This window comes from Callospermophilus lateralis, chromosome X (assembly GCF_048772815.1).
Source record: "Callospermophilus lateralis isolate mCalLat2 chromosome X, mCalLat2.hap1, whole genome shotgun sequence".
NCBI lineage: Eukaryota > Metazoa > Chordata > Mammalia > Rodentia > Sciuridae > Callospermophilus > Callospermophilus lateralis.
This window is the reverse complement of record NC_135325.1, coordinates 18,993,177-19,009,391: the sequence shown is the minus strand read 5'-3', so window position 1 is coordinate 19,009,391 and position 16,215 is coordinate 18,993,177. Positions and strand designations below refer to the sequence as shown.

At 34.0% G+C, this 16,215-nt stretch overlaps 1 protein-coding gene across 5 annotated transcripts in view; it reads left to right on the top strand.

Moving 5' to 3' along the window:
* Nucleotides 1-16,215, top strand: part of Dmd (dystrophin) — a 2,011,337-nt gene that overhangs the window by 1,618,079 nt on the left and 377,043 nt on the right. For all 5 annotated transcript variants that reach the window (XM_077107047.1, XM_077107046.1, XM_077107045.1 and 2 more), the window contains one exon: nt 7,510-7,666. In XM_077107047.1, the coding sequence (XP_076963162.1) occupies nt 7,510-7,666 (157 nt within the window). The remainder of the gene's footprint in view (nt 1-7,509; nt 7,667-16,215) is intronic.

Here is a 16,215-nt window from a genome sequence, read left to right as displayed (position 1 = left end):
TATTCAAGTCTTCATATCATACCATACCATACTGACAGATTAACATACATAGTTAGACCATTCATTAAACATTTACAAGAATATGCTAACTAGACACTTTCCATCATATTACTCTTTCATTCAAGAGCTACAATCTTGTCATGCACACATTGTACTCATTCAATCATTTATTTGTTCATTCAACAAATACTTAATGAGTGCCGACTATGTGTCAGGCACTCTTCTAGGCACTGGGGATGCATTAGTGAACAAAGCAGAAGAAAAAAATACGGCTCTCATGAAGTTCATCACTAGAATCTAGTGTACACACCATTCTCTACCAATTATGTCACATAAACCTTTGCTAACCCCTTTCATTCTCTGTTCATCTCCTGTCCCCAGTTTGCTTTTTACCAAGCAGAATTCTAGTTCCCCAACTGGATTTTCTAAGCCAAATAGATTCTGCTTTCTAATCCCCTTCTTGCTTTCCAACAATTTCCTTATTTTTTCATGTGAATATGTGTATATCCTGGTTTTCACACAACACCATCTCTCCATGCATGCTCTAAATTTTTTCCACATTTTAATTTGTGCATTATAGTTGTAAATATGCATGGGATTTGTTGTTACCTATTCGTACATACATACAATAAAATTTGATCAATATCATTCTTGAGCATTCCCCCCCGCCCCCCACCCCACACCATTCCTTTCACCCCTTGCTCCCTTTCCTCTACCGATCTCCCTTTGATGTTTAGTAGATCCATTCCAATCCTTGTTTTTCTTTTTCCTCTCTAGCTTCCTTATATGAGAGAAGACATAAGACCCTCAACCTTCTGAGTTCAAGTTATTTGGCTTAATATGATAATCTCAAGTTCCATCCATTTTCCTGTATTATGCTCTAAATTTTGACTCAAATTCCATAATGAACATTTCTCTCTCTCTCTCTCTCTATATATATATATATATATAATCTGTTCTTTCACCAGGTCTTCCTAATACAACACTAATTTACACATGAGGGTCTAAGGTATAGCTCAGTGGTAAAGTAATATGCCTGGCTTGCCAAGGCACTGGGTTCCATCCCCAATATGACAAAAAGAAAGAAAAAGTATATATATACATATATACTCACTTGATAACAAGTTCCTTTAAGTATTTATAAGTTGTTTCAGAAGGCTCTCTTGCTCCTCCACCTAAACTATACGAATGAAGAAATTCCAAATTCTAAATTGTTGCTTTCCAGCAATTATTTCTTATTAGTAAGGTACAATAGAAAGAATCTTGGACCAGCATCTGAGTGACTTAGTCATTAAGCTCCTTTTCTTCTTAGCTCCATTTCTACTAGCATGTCACCTTAAACAAGTCACTTAACTGCTACCTAGCATGCCACCTTGAGAAAGTCACTTAACTGCTTCAGACTTCAATCCTATCCCTCACTGAAATTAAGAGGTTTAACCAGAAACACAGGTGATCTTGTCAAGTTCTCTTATAGTTCTACAATGCTATTACTTTTAATTATGCACTTGCCCTTTATGAACCTGGCCAAATTATAGAATTTTTCTACCTTTGTTTTCCTATATTTAAATGAAATTGATTAATTTAAAATACAGGATGTAAGAAAAAGTCAATAAGACATCTTCCAGTAAAAAAATGAATACTTTAATTATATAATCCTATCTCACAATTTAATCCAAGAAAAGTATATACCAGGGCTGGGGTTGTGGCTCAGTGGTAGAGTGCTTGCCTAGCACCTATGAGGAATTGGGTTCAATCCTCAGCACTACATACAATAAAAATAAATAAATAAAATAAATGTATCTTGTCCATCTACAACTAAAAAAATATCAAAAAAATAAAAGTATATGCCATCCATTTCATATGTATTATATCACATCTTATCCTTGAGGTATAAGGAGAAATAAGTAGTCAGTGATATTAATGATTTGAGAAGTGGTCAAGTTAATATTTTATATAAATACAATTCAAAAAGATTTCAATTCAGACTGTTACCAGACTTTTTCCAGATTACTGTAATACTGTTAAATATGAGAATCATATATTATCAACATAACTTAAGCAAAGTTTATGTTTTCTAAGATTTTTATATATGGAATAAAAACTTGGAAATATTATATGAAACATTCACATTTATAAATTTTTGAATGTTAATTTGAGAGGCAAGAACACCAACATTATATAATCCACAGCAGCAGTACATGTCTTGGGAAGTATTTGGTATTAGAAGTTAGATAAGTTAAAATTTTTTCTATAAAGATGAGTGGGGGGAGAGAAAGGGAGAGAGAAGGGAAAGCATATGGAAATGGTAGGAGACCCTCAATGTTACACAAAATTACATATAAGAGGTTGTGAGGAGAAAGTGGGGGGAAACAAGGGAGAGAATTGAACAACAGCAGATGAGGTAGAGAGGGAAGATGGGAGGGGAGGGGAGGGGGGATAGTAGGGGATAGGAAAGGTAGCAGAATACAATAGTCACTAATATGCCATTATGTAAAAATGTGAGTGTGCAACCGATGTGATTCTGCAATTTGTATTTGGGGTAAAAATAGGAGTTCATAATCCAATTGAGTCAAATGTATGAAAGATGATATATCACGAGCTTTGTAATGTTTTGAACAACCAATAAAAATTTTTTTTTCTATAATGGAGAACAAAGAAAGAACAAAAAGAGGCAGAGCCTTTCTACTTTTGAGAAAAATGCAACTTGGACATTGAGTATCTCTGACCTTCTTTCTCTCACTCTTGGAATGTTAATTATGTTTGGAAGTTGAAGTTCAAGACAATCTGGAAAAAAAAAGGTTTATTTATCTTTAGGCTTAATTCTCTCTCTTTATTTAAAGCCTCCTAGCTCCCATTTAATTTCAGTGATTCTTTATTATTTCTGAATTTGTACTTTTTCTTTCTGAATGTTCAAGTGTTGTTTTATTACACAAGGCACCAAATATATATGGGGATATATCATTAGTTTTATAAAAGAAGTCAAAGTGAAAAATGAATTCAATATAATACATTTTGCTTTAAGAATATGTGCCTTTCAGAGTAAAGTTTTATTAAGGATTTCAAAATAGGCATCAACCAAATCACATTTGAAATATCTGTATCTAGAGAAATAACAATCACTTTATCAGTCCCTATAATTCTTGGAGTGCTGTCCCCAAAGAGTTATTTAAAGACTAAGCAATACATCCCAACATACCTTGAAGGTTCTGCTTTTTATCTAAATCTTACAAGTTGTGGAAATTATCTGCTTTTTAAAGATCAGCACCTGCCTTGTTAAAAGCTAGTAGCCCCTAAGCTCTTGTCTTCACTAATAAAGATTAATAGAAAATGGATAGAAGCTAAGTGTGCCTCTTCAATCACCTCTTTTATTTTCTGTTGAATAAGTAAGGATAAATAGAGTATATGTGACAATTAAAAAAACAGTGTTTTTGCTCAGGTATCCAGAATATTTAGTTAAAGCCAGTAAGTTGATTTCCTCATCTTAGAATGGCTTGTAATTTTTTTTTAAAAAATGTATTTATTTGTTCCAGTAAATTATACATGACAGCAAAATGTTCTTCAACACATTGTACACAAATGGAGTACAATTTTTTTTTACTTTTTCTGGTTGTACATAAAGTAGGGTCACACCATTCATGCAATCATACATGTACCTAGGGTAATGATGTCAGTCTCATTACACCATCTTTCCTACCCCCATGCCCTTTCCCCCACACCCCTTTGGGCTTGTAATTTCTATTTCCCATGTCTAAATATGATCACTCAAGTTATGTGCTTCAGCAATTGTCTTTTTACCCTTGCATCTTCCAAATTGCAAAATAAGATATTTAACCTATGATGTAACAGCCTTTGATACAAAAAAAAAAATCATTCCATATCCAAAGAAACCTTTTCAGGAAGAGACATTCCCAACACAAACATAGGTAAATCATTTTGAAATATTCAGTATACACTCACAAAAATAAAGATAGGGCAGCTGCTTCCAACAAATGTACTAGAAATATGTCTTAAAAACCTTTTACAAGCTTAACATGGTCAAAGAAAATATTTAATGAGCTCACAGTGTTTCATTACACTTAAATCTCCTTTAAAATCATGTAACTAACAAATACCACCTTTGCCCTCTTGAGAACAACAAGTCACATTTTATCACAAAAACTTTCAAAAGTTCTTAAACAGTGGTCCTGGAGCTTACCTGCAGAGTTGTGAAGGTTCCTGTTGAAAGTATAGATTTTTGTTAAAAATATTGAAATTCTGGAGGTGGGATCTAGGAATCTGGAATCTAAACAAGCTTCTAAAGCTTTTTATGCACACTAAAGTTTAAGAATAACAGTGTTAGACTGAATACCTTGTTATACATTAAGGTGGGAACTGTTGTCTAACTGGCTTTCTCTTCTCCAGTCCTTAACCACTGTCCCCTGTCCTTTGCGTAGATTTTTGTCCTCATGTCAGATCTTTTTTTTTTTTACTCTTGTGCCTTAGGAGGGAAAGCAAAGAAACAGTCATTTGATATGTAGTTAGGATGATCAAACATTCCTAACTTCACACCTTAGGAAAAGTCCCCTCACTCAGATAACTGAGAGCTTTTTATCTTTTGGTGTTCCAGGTCCTTCTGCTTCTATTCTGTGAAGTTTCTTGACTGTCCTCTGTCCCTGACTTCTTAGAGCCTTATTATATCATGCTATTAAGTTACCATTAGATCTTTAAAACTGGATTCCCTAAGTCTTTTAGTTATTTTTCCCTTTTAAGAAACACAAAGGGGTTCATTGATCCACTAATAATTAGTCAGCACCATTTAACCTAGAACTGAAGTTGTAGCACTTCCTTATTTTAAAAAAGCAGCAGCTTGTGGTCTCACCATGGGCAGCCTGCCCTTCACCAATTCCTCTCTTAGAAGTCAATATTTGTTTCTTCTACCAGATAAAGGGAATCCAAGCATTAGGTTCCTTTTATTCTCCCTTTTCTTCCCCTCTTCCTACTAATCAGTGCTTCACTGGAACTTAGAGGCACTTAATAAATACTTATTTAATCAGTTTCTCTTCTACCATTGGCTATGTTTCCATGTCTGGACAGTGCCTCTCTCTTCCTACCTTTCAAACTGTCTTGCTAGAAAGCCTCTTTGGACCTCAAGGGGCCCAAGTTAAAATTCTAGACACCCCAGGGAATACTTGCAACCAGTACTCATTAAATGCCATTAAACAGCTAAAATTTTGCATAGGGAATTCTCACTTAGGTTTATCACAGGAAAGTGATAATTAAAATGGAAAGAAGGAATAGAAACGTAAGAGAATTATCTCCACACTGTTTGTAGTCTGCATGCACTATTCATGATACTTAGGTGTGTCATGATTCACTGATTAGATAATAATACCCTTAGAATCTTTAACAACTCGATTTCTCTTGTTTGATAGAAGTTATCATTTTTTATGAATATGATGTTTTTATTATGCATTATAAAAAGAAAATTCTGATGATTTGGATAAACATGAAGAAACAGATCACTTGTAAATCCATCTCTGAGGGATAACATGGTTTTCATTCCAGAATTTTTCATGCATTGTTAAGCATGTGCACACAAATACGCACACACATAAACATTTTAGAAAAATAGAAAAATAGATTATATTCATTTTAATGGTATTTCTTAGCTTTGATTTATTTATTTTTGGTAATTTTTTATTTGTTCATTTTAGTTATACTTAACAGTAGAATAAATTTTGACATATTATGCATACATGGAGTATAACTTTCCATTCTTGTTGTTGTACATGATGTGGAGTTACACTGGTTGTGTATTCATATATGAACATAGGAAAGTTATGTCTGATTCATTCTACTATCTTTCTCATTTCCATATGGCTCCCTTCCCCCCACCCCCACCCCTGTTCAATCAGGTGAACCTCCACTCCTCTTCCCCAACCCCATCTATTGTGAGTCAGCATTAACATATCAGAGAGAACATTTGGCCTTTGGTTTGCGGGTGATTGATTTATTTCACTTATTATGATAGTCTCTAGTTCCATCCATTTACCAGATTATATTCATTTTTATAACTGACATGATCTTTTCCATATCCATAAATATTTACCTATATTATTATATGGAACACTGCATAGCATTTCATTGTATGAATTCATCATGATGTGTGTAACCAATTCCCTAATATTGAATATTTCAGTTTCTTTCTACTTTATAACAGCCATCAATGATGCTATAAATAAAAATTTTTCTATTATATCTTGGTATGATTTTCCAGTTACTTTCTTAGTATGAATTCCTCAAACTTAAGTTTGCAGGTCATTGTATTTGCACATTTTTAAGACTTTCATATTAGCCTTCAGAATGTTTGAAACAATTTAATTTCAGTAATAGGTACTCTTTGGTGATTCTTTCAGACTGAGACCAGAAGGAGAATTGTATTTGATATGTTAGGACAAGTTATCAAATGGCCAAGGGAAATGTTGTTCTACCTGGCTGGTTTACTTTACATTTCAAACTTTGCAGCATTGGAGAGTTTATTATATTTATATTATAGGCAGCATTAATTTTATGAATTAATTAGTGCTTGCTGGTAATACGAGAGTGACGCAGCAAATTCCAGATTTACCTGAGGATAAAGTTTTGCTAACATCCTGCCTTTCTTCTTTGTTTTTCTGATGATGATTTATTTTATTAATTTAGCTTCTCATCCTCAAGTGAAATATGGATTTTATAGCACAGATCATTCATTGTATATTCTTAAATGGCTTCTAAGGATTTACATGTTCTAAATACAGTCGATGGTAAAGCACTCAGTCTACTGCCTTAATTATTCATGTTTGGGAGAAGCTTTCAGACAAACGTCTGATTTTCCTCTTCCACGTGAGTTGTTGTCTCAGTACATTTTACACAAGGGAAATGAAGCAGAAAATGTCGGAACTTGGTGAAAACAAATCCCAGGTGCACAGGAATAAAGAAGGGTAGAGGCAAAGGAGAAGCATATGGAAGAGGAGCAGAAAGGAACAGACGCCAGACGGAAGGAGTCGATGGAAAAGGCTGCCTAGGGTGTAGAAATGGAAAAGTCAAATTGTGGGGAGAGACCTTTCCATTTCTCAAAGTAGAAAGAATTCCAGTATGAGCATGAGTCACATGAATATGGAGGTTTTTTTTTTTTTATTAGTCACTGGATCCATTTTTTTTCTACCAGAAACATTAAGAATTATTGACTATAATAGGGATGGAAAAGTGATCAATTCCAGTGTATATGTCATGCCCCAAGTCTTGAGATGATAAATGTGGAAACAGATAAATGGCTGACTACTGCCTTTCCTCAAAATTGCCACCCAAATACCCTCCCACCCTATATGATGGCTCTCAAAAACAGGAAGTCAGATTTTTAGTGAATTCTACTATGAAGTTCACAGTAGGTTTATACACTATGGAAATAACCAACCAATAAAAAGGAATTGTTAGAATCATCAATTATATTTCTAGAATATTCTGACATAATTTTCCCCTATTATTTTTCAGGTCCCATTTGGAAGCCAGTTCTGACCAATGGAAGCGTCTGCACCTCTCTCTTCAGGAACTGCTGGTGTGGCTCCAGCTGAAAGATGATGAATTAAGCAGGCAGGCACCTATTGGAGGCGATTTTCCAGCAGTTCAGAAGCAGAATGATGTACACAGGGTAGGACATTTTTAACCCTAGTGCCTTGTACATAGTAAGCATTAAGTGACTACTTTAAAATTAGTTTTGTTCGAAATTAAGTTGAGTAGAGATTTTTTTTATTACTCTTATCCAAGGGTCAATTATAAATAATGCACACCATTATATTTTAAATGCCAGAGGCACCCACATTAATAATACCCTTTAAGAAATTGCCCATCTCTTTTGGCTATTTTTAAAACCTTTTTATCATGGAAAACATTGAACATTTACAAAAGTAGACAGAATGTTGTAATAAATACTCATGTATTCATCAGACATCAACAGTCATCAATTCATGGCCAGGCTTATTACATCTATGCCTCCTCTTCTTCTTCCATTATTTTGAAGCAGATCTTAGGCATATAAACCTACTTCAAACTATAATAAAGTGACAATTAGGCATATGTCACTTTATTCATAAATATTTCAGGAAGTGTCTCAAAAAAGATTGTACCATTAATATGTGCTAATAATTATAATAAAAAGAAACAGATGGGAAAGCAGAGAGCTACAAAAGTTCTTAAGTACTGAAAAAAAAATGTATCTCAAGAAGATATGGGTTAACTCTTCATAAGTAACCAGGGTACTACTATTGTGAAAAAAAATCAATAGTTGCAAAATATTGAATGTCCAGTAAGTATTAAATTTTTTTTCTCTCATACAGTCAAAATTTGTTATTTTCTTGTTTTGTTTTAAATGAGAATTGAAATGAGAGTCACACATTGCATTTGGCTAATTTATCTCTCAAATTCTTTCCCTTTTTTTTCAATAAGTTATAAAGTAACCAAATTTTCCTGTACATTCTACCCAGTTTCCTCTATGGTTACTTCATACATAACTGTAATAAAATTGCTATTGTCATTTCAACATGCAATCAATATAAAAATGTGTTTCCACAGCACATCTTAAGTCATCTTAGCTATATTCCAAGGGCTCAGTATCCATAAGTAGCTAGTGACTACCTACTGAATGTGGCTAGTGACCTACCTATCTGATCATAATCAGGTTTGGCTTTTTTTTTCAAGACTGCTTCATATATGTTAGTGTATTCTTCTATCATCAGGAGACACATAATACCTTGTTTTCTCTTTTGTGTATAATTTTAGCAGCTGTTAATGATTACTTGCTAGAAGTTGCAATGTGCTAATTGCAAATTTCTATCATTCCATTTTCCTTTCTTATCTGGTAAATATGAGAAAATAATCTTTGTATATTCTTATGGGATAGGGAAGATACCCAATGTACTATTTGAGTACCCAGTGTACTATTCATATGGGATAAGGAAGATAAATGTTTGTATTGTACTTTGACAATTTTAAAAAATAATGATTTGGTTACTAGCATTCTCCAGCAGTGATCAGCTGTTTCTTTTTTTTTTTTTTTCTTTTTTTTTTTTTTTTACGTTTCTATCTGCTCTTCTAGGCTCTGAGTGAGAAAGGCAGAGATGTGGCCTTGCTCACTTCTAAGACCTATAGCCTAGCAAAACATCTGATGTAGAATGGACACTGACAGTAAGTCTTTTTGAAATGAGAATAAAAGACACCCGGACAGAAATGAATAGCCAACCAAATAAATTATTACCAAATAACAAAGTTTGATAAAATTGCACCCCTTTTGTACGTTCAGTACTTAAAGGAAATATCTCTATGGAGACTCAGCCAAAGGTGGCATCTTGAAGAAAGGTCAAGGGTTTCCATTATTCCAAAGAAGGGAATATAGAAGATTACAAAAGGGGAAGTGAACATGTAAGAAGACCCAGGGGTCTTTGCAAAAGAATGCCCAGAAAACTGCCAGTTTCTCCCTTAGCTATTTCCTTTTATATAAATCAGAATATCTTTTGTCATTTTATTTTTTTTAGTTCATTTTAGTTATGCATAATATTATGGTTCATTTTGTCATAATTATACAAGGATGGAATATAATTTGCTCTAATTTAGTCCCCAGTACTTCCTCTTTTCCTTCCAACCTCCCTATTCACTTTCCTCTATTCTATTAATCTTTCTTCTCTTTATAATTTTTTTAACTAGTGTCTCTTGGATATACATAAAGTTGTGATTCACTGTAGTGTATTCATATAGGTACAAAGGAAAATTAGGTCAGATTCATTCCACCATTCTTCCCTTGTCCCATTCCTTCTCCCTTCCCCTCATACCCTTCCTCTATCCCACATATCTCCCTTCTATTTTCAAGGATAATTAAGAATCTTAAGTTAGCTTTTATAGTGTGCTAAAATTTAACACTGCTATATTTTTAAACATTATTTGAATAAATAGTCAAAACAATGGTATGTATGCAGAAAATATTCATTGAGAACGGTGAACATTTTAAATAGAAGACATTATATGATATGGTGAAATGAGATTGAATTTCTGTAAAAATCTGTAATTTTAATCTAGTTCCAGAAACCGAAGAAAATGAATCATTTTACAAGTGCATCAGGAATCAGGAGATTGAGACTAGTAATATTTGTCATAAATTTTGATTGCCATCACTACTTTGTTCAGCAACTGAAAGATGAGGATATGTCACAAATAATTTTCATGGTCCCTTTTAGCCAGTATTTTATTATAGATACTATTTTGCTATCCCTGGCTATTGGCTTTGGTAGCTTTTTAATAGTGGTAAAACGTTTGTACTTAAAACTCTCAGGAATTTCACCTCATGATGTGATTCAGGGAAATGTACATGCTAGAGTTAGGGTAACATGTACCAGAGTTAAATAATCCTTTCTTGATTCATATGCTCATTCAGGTGTGCTCACCTATTACCTTTCTTTGACCTAACAGGACTTCGAGCCCATTGATAACTCTGTGTTTTACACATTACTTCCAGTCCTACTTTACACATTACTTCCAGTCCTACTATGTTTACCTACCTCCAATTACAACTTAGATTTAATCATCTCACATTTTCCTGTTTTCCAATGCTCTCAAACCTTTTTTTTTTAATCTTTTTGTTGCTGCAATCTATAAAACCTCAAAACTTGGAGGATCTACATATTTTCTGCTAACCAGCAAATTGGCAAGGTACCTTTTCAGAGTGACCAACCTCCAGCCTTCAGCTGTTACCACATCCATGGGTCAGTTTACCTCCAAACTATTTTGCAACTCTCTACTACTGTCCTCACCATAGTTACAAAACCTATTTCTCTTAACCTTTCTGCATCTGTTCTTACCACCCCTACACTGCAATCTCTACATTTCACTCAGACTCGTCTATGTAAAAATGTAAATTAAATTACATCAGTCTTCATCTTCACATTCTTTGGTGGCTTCTCAATCCCCTTGGAAAAAGGCCAAAATCTCTTCTGTGGCTGGTTTGAACTCAGCCTTTTCTTTTCTTACTGCTCTTTCCCTTGCTGGTAGAACACCAGTCATACTGTCTTGTTTTGTTTAAGTTCTCAATATTTCTCTCAGGTAACATTTTGAACATGCTGGTCCTCTGTCTTAAACCCTTTCTACCCACACCTATACCCTCATAATGCCCACATTATCATCTACTAATCCTTCACGTCTTGGCTCAGCTTTCGTGTAATCCCCACATTTTACCAGATCTAGCTTTTATACACTATCATAACGCTGACTACCTTTCCTTGTATGACTTAACCATTCTTTGTCATTGTGCATATGTGTGATTATTTGATGAATGTCAATCACCCTGCATATACCACATACTCCAAGAAGCTTTTTGTGGTGAGGGTGAGGTGTCATTTTTATACCTACAACTTTACATATTGCCTAGTACATGGTAGACAATACATAATGGAAAAGGGAATCAAGGAAAAAAAAGAAAGGAGAGGGAGTGGGAAGAAGGAAAAATAAATAATGAACTAACATTAACCTTTTTCCTTCTCTGGTCTACCAACAACAAAGGCAAGGAAAGAAGGAATAGTGATGTTCCTTCCTTATCTACAGGGTTTTCTGTTTATTCCCAACTAAGCATCTTTTTGTAAAGTGTGTAGAGTTACTTTGATGCATGTTGTTTTTATTTATAGCCTGGTCCAGTGATCTCATGTGTTTCTTTTGGGATCTTTAAGGAAAATTCTTGTCATAAAGTGTCTTACTCTCCTTTCCTCAGAGGGCATCATCACTCCTGAATGCCAATGAGAGAATAATTTAGCACTGATTGTATTCAGTTCTGTCACATTGATGCAGTAGCCTTTTCATAGCTATAATGCAAGGGTCATCTGGTTAGTGATACACTTGTTAGCTGTGGACAAAAAGAACAAAAGAAAATCCTTGAAACTGGATCATTCCATCCAATTGTCTGAAGTCCATTAGAAAGGGAAAAAGGAAACACAATCAGGATAAAGCTCCCTCAAGATCTAGTCATTTACAGATATTGTACTTTACTTTTATTAGACTTTTGTTTTACTTTGCTTTCTTATAGGATTATAAATTATCTGGCTCTCTATGTGTTTCTTGATTCAGTTGTTGTTTATATAGAATGTATGGTATCAAGATGGGTCACTTGTAATCAGAAACTTATTCCTCATGTATTTGCAGTGTCACCTTTTTAAAATCATTTGCTTACAATCTGTTGTAAATTATTGGTGCCCTTTTTGCTTTTTATGGGAATACATATCCCGTTAAGATGTCAAAAGTTGAAACTATAATCAAACGTTGTTCAGATTTGCTTTTATTTTGTATAAATCGGGATTTTTTAAAAAAGGAAATTTACATTTTCTTTGGATATCATTTCATATTAATGATGAAAGTTGATAGCAAAATGTCATATTTCTTATTCTGTTTTCTTCAAGTGAAAATATATAATCAGTCTCAGTTTCTGTGGTAGAAAGATATATGATTTTCCTGTAGGTAATTCTAAGATAGTCCATACAGGGACCGTAGTCTCACTCCTCAAAGCAATTTTCACACCCAGGAGAGTGGATCTGTGTTCCCCAAACCAGCTGGGCAGCATAACAACTACAACTGAATGGCTCTCAAGACTAATTAATAAAATAATGCTCCATATGTGGTGAAGTGTTATAAATAATTAAAGCTCAAATGTGCCTTAGCAAATATAAACTGACCAATTTTTATATCTTTCAAATATATTATCCTGGCTTTTACAATCCCTCATTACTTGCCTCACTAGACTGACTCGTTTTCAATTAGTGAGTATTATTCTGGTCCAGATATATTTTTAAAACTGACTTCCTTTGTTTTACTTGAGCAGTCACTAAAGTGATATTTATTACTCGTCTTCTTCTGTGATTAACCTAGAGACAGGCTTAAAGGAGCAAATCATAGTAGGGAATTTCTAAGGAAAACTGTAATAAACCATGAGCTTATTTCATTCCTTTCTTCTTATCCCAAATCCAAAAGGGGATTAGGTCTTGATTATAAGAACGCTGTAGGTAATGACTTTTTGTTTACATTTTTACTAGTGAAATTGTTTGTCATTAGGTTTTTATCTTTCAATTTAAAAATCTCTATAATCCCTTCCCTAGAGACCATTAAGGACACCTTCAAAGCTTCCCAACATTTTCTGGTTAAGATTTAGATGGAAGTAATCAATACATACATTATTAAAACAGTGGACAGAAAGCCATTATTACTTGGATGCTGTTGACAAATGAAAAGGCTTGAATAAAGTAGTTTACTTGTTTATTTGTCAGGTCATATATTATGCATGTTCGATTTCTTCAGAAGTCACCATGAAGTGAGGCAGAGGTTCAGAAATTCAATAAAATTATCCTGAAATCATGTTGTAGATTATACATTTATTTAAGCTAATTCTATTATCAATGCTGGCCTGCTTGCTTTGGGTACATTTTAGTACATATGGGAACTACATGAGTTCTCTGTCTTTTCTTTACACAGAAATAGAAAATGTCTGTGGGTGCCATTTGTGAATGTTAAGATTTAATTCAGCTCTGTGTTAAGAAAAATGCAGTCTCCCCTCTCACCTCTGAAAAACAACAAAAGGTTGTGATAGAGTTAATTCATTCCAACATTCAATGACCTGGCCTCTTGGAGTTTCTAAACTCCAAAACAAGTTTGGCTCCCCTGTAAATTTCATTTTTAGTTATGACTATTCTAAGATGTCTTCTTAGCTATGTTGGAGGAAATAGACATCTTTTTGATCTATTCTTCATCACTAATAGCGGAAATTATACTTGCATAAGTGTGATATCCTATGCAGTCATATTTAGGGATGCTGAATAGAAGAGACTTAAGACTTATTTTTAGACCTGCATTTCTAGGCATTTGAGAAAAACTTATAAAAAGTAGCTGTATCATCAAAAATGTAAGAATGGAGTCATCTAGGAATTGCTGCTATTCTTTACTGACTATAACAAGATGAAAAGTGAACAATTTACAAATTGATTTCTCTACCAAAGTTTTCTTTTTACTTTGTCAAAATATTTTGATATCTTGACAAATACTTTGAAAATAATATTTGTATAGTGTTTTGCCTTCACAAAGCACTTTATTCCTTTAATTACAAATGAACCCCTGATCTGTTTTTCTTCCTTTGCCCAGAAAAATTATATAACTAAGATTCTGAGGACTTATTGATCCTTTCAGTAACTATTTATTGAGTGTCTATAGCAGGGGTTGAGGATATAGTAGTAAACAAAACAAGTCCCTGCACCCATAGTTGTTCAATTTTAATATGGGATGTACATTGTAAAAAAAATACATTAATATGTAAAATAATACCAGATAGTAGTAAGTGCTATGAAGAAAAAATAAATAAATGAAGCCGGGACAGAGAAATACTGGGGGAATATTGACCTATCTGAGAAGGTCACATTTGGGAAGAGATCTGTGTGAGTGAATGAGTCAAGCAAAGACCTTTGGTGAAGAGCATTCAAGGCAGAATGTGCAGCAAATTCAAAACCCCGAGTACAAGGACAGATTGGGAGTATTCAAGGAAAAGTGAGATGGGCAGTGTTCCTCAAGGAAAATAAGAGCAGGCTACTACATAGAGACAGACAGAGAGACAAACAAGCCAGATAGTTAATGGTCTTGTAGGCCTTAGTTTGGAGGTGGATTTTAATCTGTGTGTGGTGAGACATAACTGGAGGGCTCTTGGCAGAGATGATGTGACATGATTTATTGTGTTTAGGAGTTGACTCTGCCTACTGTACACAGAATTGACCAGAAGGGGCAAAACTGAAAGCACAGAGAAAGTTGGGAGGGTGGCAAAGTCATCTAGGAAGGAAATGACAATGACTTGGACCAGAGTGAAAATGATGGATATGGTAAAATATTATTTGAATCAAGAAATATTTTGAAGGTTAAGGAGATAATTCTTAAGATAGATGGGATGTGGGTGCAAGAGAAAAAGAAAAGTCAAAGATAACTCTGAGGTCTATAGTTTGCATAAATAGGTAACTGTTAGTGCCATTTATGGTTATGAGAAAGACTTGAAGAAGATCATGTTTGAAGATATGTGCTTAGAGCAAAATCAAGGGTTCTGCTTTTGGATTATTTTGATAGACAACACAAATGGTACGGTATTTACACTTGACCTTCTCATATTTTGGCTGAGTCTCTCAAGAACAGATATAAATTAATTTGTCCCTGGATTTTCTATTAATCCATTCATTTGTACTATCACTTCAGAAGGAATTTCCAGATTTTAGGGTTTAGGCTAAATGATCTAAGACCTAATTCTCTAAATGGTCATGGGAACAGATAAAGATGTTTTTAGTGATTCTTCAAGGTCAGTTCAGAGCTTAACAACTTTATTGTCAGTAGGAAGTGACTTCCCCAGCGGTTGTTGGAAACAGCCCAGTCCTAGGACTGAGAGTCAAACAGCTGTTCAAGATGCTGTGCAGTCAGTAAATTATTCTTCCAAAATATCACAGACCTGCAAGCAGCCTGGGCTCTATTCTAGTTCATGTCCTTTGTCTCAGAGAATAAAACTTTTATCTTAAAAGACTCCCAGAAAACTAAATCTTAACAAGGAGTTTGTTAAACAAATTCTTCCAAAAAAACACACAAAAATGTTTTCTCACTGAGTGTAATTAGATTTTTAAAAAATTAATTTCAGCCTTAAAATACAACCATTCTTCAGCTTTGCTTCAAATTGATTAACCCCATTTAAAAATTAATTCTTTCGTTCATGTGGTTGACCATCTGAAACAATGGCTACATGTTTCTGATATTACATTCCCTTATCTTCACTTTTACTAAATAGTGGAGTAAAAAAATAAGATGGAAACTTTGTATCACCTTATTTAAAGATGACTATGTAATCAAACTCTTAAAAGTGGAAAATAGAAAGATGGATGCTAGAAGTTGGGGAAAATTGTTACTAAGTGGATATAATGTTTCAGTCATGGAAGAAGAATAAATTCTAGAGATCTGCTATACAGCATAGAGTATAGTTAGCAATACTGATGTTGGCACTTAAAATTTTATAAGAGGATAGATCTCATGTTAAGCATTATTACAATTTTTTGTGTGTGGTGCTGGGGATTGAACCCCGGGGCTTATACATGTGAGGCAAGCACTCTAACAACTGAGCTATATCCCCAGCCCCTATTACATTTTTTTAAAAGATGATTTTGA